The sequence below is a fragment of the Perna viridis genome, chromosome 4 (genome assembly GCF_037379345.1).
Source record: "Perna viridis isolate PV_CMFRI_1.1 ecotype Kerala chromosome 4, ASM3737934v1, whole genome shotgun sequence".
Classification (NCBI taxonomy): Eukaryota; Metazoa; Mollusca; class Bivalvia; order Mytilida; family Mytilidae; genus Perna; species Perna viridis.
Genome location: NC_142448.1, coordinates 4,623,910 through 4,631,704, shown reverse-complemented (window position 1 = coordinate 4,631,704; position 7,795 = coordinate 4,623,910). Strand labels below are relative to the sequence as shown.

General features: G+C 33.8%; 1 protein-coding gene across 1 annotated transcript; it reads left to right on the top strand.

The window, feature by feature from the left end:
• Positions 1-1,198: 1,198 nt before the first annotated feature.
• Positions 1,199-2,536, top strand: LOC148618510 (ras-related protein Rap-1b-like). The gene is made up of 2 exons (XM_088576888.1): positions 1,199-1,237; positions 1,829-2,536. Exons 1-2 carry the CDS (start codon positions 1,222-1,224, stop codon positions 2,476-2,478), a joined length of 666 nt encoding a protein of 221 aa, XP_088433014.1. The 5' UTR covers positions 1,199-1,221; the 3' UTR covers positions 2,479-2,536.
• The last annotated feature ends 5,259 nt before the right edge of the window (positions 2,537-7,795 follow it).

The window sequence follows — 7,795 nt, the reverse complement described above, 5'->3', positions numbered from 1 at the left end:
GATTTTCCCTCCCCTTTATATACCAATAAGGAATAAAATTTGAAAGGTTCAAGGAAAGTTTACAACTTTCAATATATGATCGATAGCCACTTGTTGTACATTCTTCTTAAGTGCAGAATTTTTCAAACGACCACAATAAATTCGCAGGGCGGCGAAGGATAAGAACCGCAGACGTCAAACACTGAACAGTTGGGACAAGTCTGGGCGCAAGTTTCAAACGTGGTACAGCCCTTAATATTTTGATACAACTTTTGACAAGATTTTGACCAAATAATTTGAAAGTGGTAATAATCAAATAATGACATAACGTACCATTTGCTCTTCGACATTAAAAAGGTAATTTACAATTTCATAGACAATTACACACTTTACTCAAGGCCATAAATAATAATAAGTACAAGTAGGTTCGATTTTTTGAAATGTTTATTTTTCTTCTTTTAATCCTGATTCCGAAGCAATTTGCGACATAACCTCCAAAACAAAAACCAACCTGTAATTTTTGGTTTGAAATCATGTTATAGTTATCACACAAAAACCAAGTGTATGACGACAGCGGCATACAATCATACGACTGCAAAAAATCTGGATATGTTAATTTGAATGAGTGTTTATTTTGCTTCCAACGGTTACGCTACTATACTTGGGAACTTTCTGCACGACAAACATGTATAATGCCTGTACGATGACTAATTAAAACGTACGTGTTATATTATTACTGACGAGAAAAAAAAACAACTTAAAGAAAAAATATTTCCACATTACTGCAATTTTTTTTTTATTTGAGCATTTATGAATATATCAAAAAATAATAATAAAAGAAATAAACTTGTATGCTTCATTTTAGCACCGTTTGTCCTAGTTTGACATTAATCTGTTCCTCAACAGTTTCGAATTGGACCAAACAGAACCAATGAGAAGACCTTCCCATTCCATAACAACTGGCTTCCTTTTCAAATAACCATAACAATGATCATGGTAAAACCACAGGAGAATATGACTAATTGTTTTGTCTAAAGACATTGGCATAACATTTTAATACCATGAGAAGTTCGGTATGACTGCACTGTAGGTCAGGAATATCGTTATACTGCCTTGTCATGATGTAAACATCTTGTACCAACCAATAGCGTTGCTTTAAGGATAATGACAGAATCAGCTATTGTTCTTTACGTCAATATATAAGGCTAGGGACCAGTAGCATTTACTTCAAACATCGATCTAATGTGTTCTCAACAAGGTAAGTTATTTAGTTTATACTTTAGCGAACAAATTTTTTATGGAGAAACATTAATAAAGGGTACAAAATATAGTACACAGTGTGTTTCTTTTTTTTTTAAATTTGGATTTATTTTAAATTAAATCTTCGCAAAAAAATGCAGTTCGCTTGCGAAACAGCAAATATCAAATCGCTTTTTTTCTTTCATCAACAAACAAACAAAAAAAAAAAACTGAAAAAGGCTTTTACCTTATAATACAGTGAGACATATTATTAACAAATGGTGACTTTTTTTTCTTTCATCAACAAACAAACAAAAAAAAAAAAAAAAAATGAAAAAGGCTTTTACGTTATAATACAGTGAGACATATTATTAACAAATGGTGACTTACTCTTCACAGTTAAACGGTCAAACATTTAAATTTTAAAGTGATGATGTCATTTTGTGTGTCTGAGATCAAACGCAGTTTATTTTATTTCAATTTCATTAACATATATTCACAAATTTGTTTGAAAAGAGAGAGAGAAAACACGTAACAAAACGGTGGAATAAGTACTACTCACATTTATTTTTGAACATTTGTAACTATTGTTGATTTTTTTTGGTTATAGAAATGTCTCGACCACGAATTTGCAGTGAGGGAAGTGCTGACAAAGAAGTACACTACAGAATAGCAGTACTGGGAGCTGCTGGTGTGGGAAAATCCTCCATTATTTCACAGTTTTTGTATGACAGATTTACCACTGAGTACCAAGAGACTATAGAGGAACTACACAGAGGTGAATATAATGTGGATGGTATAGAGTTAACGTTAGATATATTGGATACTGCAGGTCACCATGAATTCCCAGCCATGAGACAGTTAGCTATTAGCTCTAGTGACGCTCTCATTTTAGTATATTCAATGGCGGACACTAGTTCTTTCACAGAAGTTCAGAAATTACGAGAAAATATTCTTGATGAACGCAAACAAGTGCCTATTGTGATTGTTGGTAATAAATCAGACATAAGTACAGAGTTATCTCCCGTAGATAAAGAAACTGCTGCATCTATTGCTTGTTATGATTGGGAAACTGGTTTTGTACAGGCCTCTGCCAAGGACAATATAAACATTGTTGGAATATTTCAGGAACTTTTACGTTTGTCCCAATTTAACCAACCTTTGAGCCCTGCTGTCAGAAGGAGGCGCGCTTCCATGCCAAACACCGGGTCATCGAATTCGATTCATAGACATTCGAGGAACAGTTGTGTAATATCATGAGCTATTATCACTGTGTATTTCATTTGTAAAATTTTATAATATAAATATGTATTACAAATATTTTTTTTTCAAATTATCTTTTTATTCGTGCAATTATTCTCAAAAAGTGACACAAAATCATAGCCCTACGTGGAATTGTATGTTAAGTTGTAATAATTTTGTTATATTATTTTAGTTCACCAAGTAGAAAAGTATTATATATCTGTACCTAAAACAGCTTTGAGGATGGACCTAGTGCACCGGTTGATGATTCTTTTTCTCGTGTCATATTCCGAGTAGTCCAAAAGATGACAATCCCCGTATGAACATCATAATCACAATTTCATACAGTATATAAACGTTCAAATTCATTCTTGACATGTTAATTTCCTGCAATCTTTGGTATCCATATGTAAGTAGTCTGTAGTAAATATTACGTATCTATTTAACATTTAATATGGCAAAATATCGTCATGTTTCCTAGATATTGCAAAGTATGAAAACAAACATATATAAACAATTTCATATGAACATGTATATTTCCATTAATTTTCTACTACTTGTCATTACTATATCAGTTGATCTATACCATTGTTAAGTTCAATTATCTACCAAACAAACTGTTAAATGTTGATTACTCAAAGTTGAAACCAAAATTGTTAAAACCACTGATTTTTTATACGAATACTCATGTAAATTGGTGGTTCACTATCATGTAGCTGATGCACACATCCATCGGGATCATTTATTATTTTTTTTTACCTCTCCAACAATTTTGCTTCCTTCATTTATTCAAATACATCCTTCATCCCTTAAAAACAAAAGGAAAATGACCGACTTTACTTTTGTCATATAAGAGGATAGCCATATATTTATTGCCTTACAAATTCTTAACCCTAGTTCCGTCGATATCAGACTGCCGTAATTACTTTAATTTACAAATCTTGTTAGACTGTTTACGTCAGATGGAAGATCTAAAATCCGTCGATCAATTCCCAAGACAAAGAGAATAAATCATGTTTTCTTCGCAGCATTTCCTAATCATTGCGTCATTAACTCGTTAAACGCCTAGACTTTGTGGCCTAAAATGACATAAAATAACAGAAAAATACGACTCCAAATAAAAAAAATGAATTATGATTTTAATTGTTGGATAGTTTTGCGAGGATACGATCATCGGTCGACAAACAGTTAATTGATGGAGTCAAGTAAATGGTGAGCCAGCTTCACCATTACACTGACGAACTCCTGAAAAAAAATTATATCTACATAGCTGCAGCATTCGTGTCGAATATCTCAGTCTGAAATGCGTAAGTTTCCCTTGCTCCATGATAGTGTCTGATAGAAGTTGTTACACGTTATTTGTACAGTACCATTCCCTGAATTCGACAACGTAGTTTTCCTTGATAGTAATTAAATCAGTTACCACTACAAAATAAATCACACTTGTTGATAAATCATAAGTGATGCAACATTATATTCTTTATCGACCCATAGAATGTAAAAGGAGTCGAAACGGTAGTATTCATTCAATAGAAAAATGATGACCAGTACTAGCACCATTCAATATCTGATACAAAAATAACAGTTACTAAATAAGTTGTCGTTTCCATAAAAGATGTCAGACAAGCAGCTGCGTCTGTACAGAAAATGCTAACAGACATTTCAGGCCTTAGAACACACAATGCATGCACAGACGTTAACAATCCCTCATAAATATTAAGATAGGGAAATAAAATATTTGATTTCACAAATAATCTGAAGTATTGAGGTAAATTACGGTGAATGAATGATTTCTTATGCAGTTAACAATTTACACCTACATGTATCAGCAGACGGAGTATTTACATCTGAAACTGCCTTTATGAATTGGCAACTACTTCCGACAAACAATTATATACTCAAAATTCCATTAATAATTATATATTCTAACAATTCAAATCGGTGAAAAAAAGCAACAATTACAGAAAACTTAGTGTTTTATGGGAAATATATGATCTAATATGAACTTGAAATGGGATAAAAATTGTTTGAAAGTAGCTCATATCAGAACAAACCAGGGTCTTTATATTGAATATATTGTCTTTACCTACATATAAAATAAGTTTAAACAACAGATATGTACCAAATAAACATATAATGAATTAAAAAGATTCAGTGTCGCTGTTTCCATGTCACCAGGTTACCAGAAACCAGAAGGTACACCAACTGAAACAATAGTATCACCGTACAAATTAAAAAAAACTGCTCAGATACAAAACTATAACAATATATCACAAGATAAGTAGTGACACTTGATTGTATTAGTTTATATGTCGACAAGTTCCAGGAAATATTTAACAAAAACCTATTAACAAAGGCACTTCGTCGTTTGTATAAAACGGAATGTAGTCTTTTCGTTCAATAGAGATTTCCCCTAAATTGACGAACGAACGGATGGACGTACCAATAGGGATCGTCAGTTTTGTTATGTAGAATTACCTCAATTATAGTAGAAATAATGCTCAAACTAAGGTTTAACTCATTTCGATTTCATTGAAATTATAATCAAAAATTAATGTAATGCCTCTACGAACTGGGCCTTTTATTTATTAAACGGAAAATCGAGTTAATAATATCATACGAACCATTCGTTCGGTTACGAAGAAATACATGTCGCTAGGATTATGGTCCATAATATCTAGGGTAGGAAACTAAAATGTTAATTGTCGCCCATTATTTTAGCTTTATTTATTTTTCTTATAGCTTTTTATAAATTTCTTAAATTTATTACATAACCAGAATAAAAGAAATCAACTAAATGTATTTTGAATTTCTAAACTGTGAATTCAAAAACTAAATATCATTTAAACATTATTAAGGCAGTGGTATGGCACCATATATGAAAGTTTATAAACGTCAAATTATCTTTTGCAGTTCTTCCGTAGAGGTACTTCTAAGACAGTTAAAGTGGGGAAACCGTTTGAAATATAAAAAAAGAAAAGATAAAGTGGGGAAATCCACCCAAATCCACGTGAGGTCTGGCAGTATAGGCCAGCGCATCTACAATGCAGCCCTGTCGAGTTCTTCGGTCAGATATCCCGAAGGTTGGGATCCGGTACCAACAACACCAGTAGGTTCTACTAAGCACTAACATCGACCTTGAGAGGCCTGTATTGGTATTCAAGGTCGTTAAAAACTCCCAATCATCAAATACTATTACAGTTACTGATGTCCAATAGCCATTGACTATAGCTTATCTGAACTTATGACATAGACATGTAGTTCATATCTCGATTAATGTGATCTGTCTGTAGCAAAAACACTGTCTACTATGCATGACAAATATGTTGTCGTACCAGCAGACAAAGCCCAAAACAACATTGTTTTGTCTGCAAAACGTTTTACATCCAATGTTTATTATCGGAGGTAGACGTAGAAAATAATAGCAGTGATAAGACCTATACTGCTACCACACTCTCAAAAGAAGAGAAAGTGGACAACCATAAATCTGTGCTATCCTCTTTTGGTCTCTCTACCAAATATGATGATTGAGATTTAGCAATATGCACTGGATTCCTAAACTCCACAAGAATCCATACAAACAACGTTTCATAGCTGGATCTGCAAAATGTACCACCAAACCTCTTTCAAAACTTTTAACTTCTATACTCACAACTGTCAAAGAGGGTCTGCAGTCCTACCACAACACTTGTTACTCCCGTAGTGGTATTAATTCAATGTGGATCCTGAAAAATTCGAAAGATCTTTTGGAAACAATTAGTTCAAGACTATTATCTGAATATAATAGCATTAAAACCTATGATTTTTCAACACTGTATACTTCTATTCCCCATACTCAGTTAAAATCCCGACTTAAAAACATTATACATCGTTGTTTTTCCAATAAAGATGGTACAACTAGATATAGTCGAAACGTAAAAACATGAAATTTCGGTCGCGGTAAATACCCTATGAAATGACATCCTGGTACCCTAAATATATAGTTCTTGGTAGAGATTCCTCATACTTTGTAAGAAATAATTCATTATCATCTTCCAAATATACAGAGGAAGATGTTTACAAAATGTTGGAATTTTTAATCGACAACATATTTGTCCAGTGTGGTGGACGTGTTTTTAACAAACGGCATTCCAATGGGAACTAATTGTGCTCCTTTACTTGCTGACCTATTCCTTCACTCTTATGAGGCTGACTTTATAGCTGATCTGATCAGAAAGAAAGAATATCGTTTGGCTAGATCCGTCAATCTCAGTTTCCGCTATATATATGACGTATTATCTTTAAACAATCCTAATTTCGGGGATTTGATACATCGCATCTACCCAAAAGAACCTGAGATATAGGATACTACAGACACTGTGAAGTCAGCCTCATATCTTGACCTACACTTAGAAATCGATGGTTAAGGAAAACTATTGACCAAACTTTACGACAAACGTGATGTATTTTCATTCAGAATTGTCATATTTCCTTTCATCTGTGGCAACATCCCTTCAGCACCTGCGTATGGAGTGTTCATATCACAACTCGTACGTTATGCCAGAGCTTGCCGAAACTATGCAGACTTTGTGTATCGCACTAGAACTCTAACAAATAGGCTTCTAGAACACGGTTATGTTGCTACAAGATTGAAGTCATCACTACAGAAGTTTTATGGTCATCATCATGAACTCGTGGATCGTTATGGTGTATCCATCTGCACCATAAAACTGATTTATTCAACGGGTCATAGTTTTCCTTTCCTCGTTTGTCTACCCCGAACTTGACTTTTTATGAGCAACTCGGCGGGTGTTTCTAGAAAAGCAGAGGACGCTTACTCTACCGGTGCACCTGGTCAATGCTCCCAGTTTTTAGTGGAGTCCGAGTTGCTCATTTGCTTTTGTTACTCTGTATGTATGATTTTAGTTATTTTATGTTCTTTGTTGTGTATGTCTGTTTTCCATGTCGGGTCTTTGTCCCTGGAATACATTCTTTTGATTACCGCTATAACCTTGGTTCCCTTGATTACTCTTTGAGCATGTTACAGTTATTCCCACTCAAGATGCAGTGCGCAATGTAAAAACGTTTAAAACTGGTGTTTTTGACAGGGATGGTTTGTGAAGTTTTGTAGATATGCATACCTTTGTAGAGTAGACTCGGCGAATGACTTCTTTGGTACTGAATTATTTCACGAAGGAAGAATATCATCCGAATCAAAGTCTGAGTAAGGTGATCTAGAGCATGTATACCACCTATTAATTGCAATCAATATGTGTTATATTATACTGAATATCATTAAGTTCGTGTTCGGACAAATTCTCAAAAATTTGTCAGGATGGATTTCCGAAAATCCTAT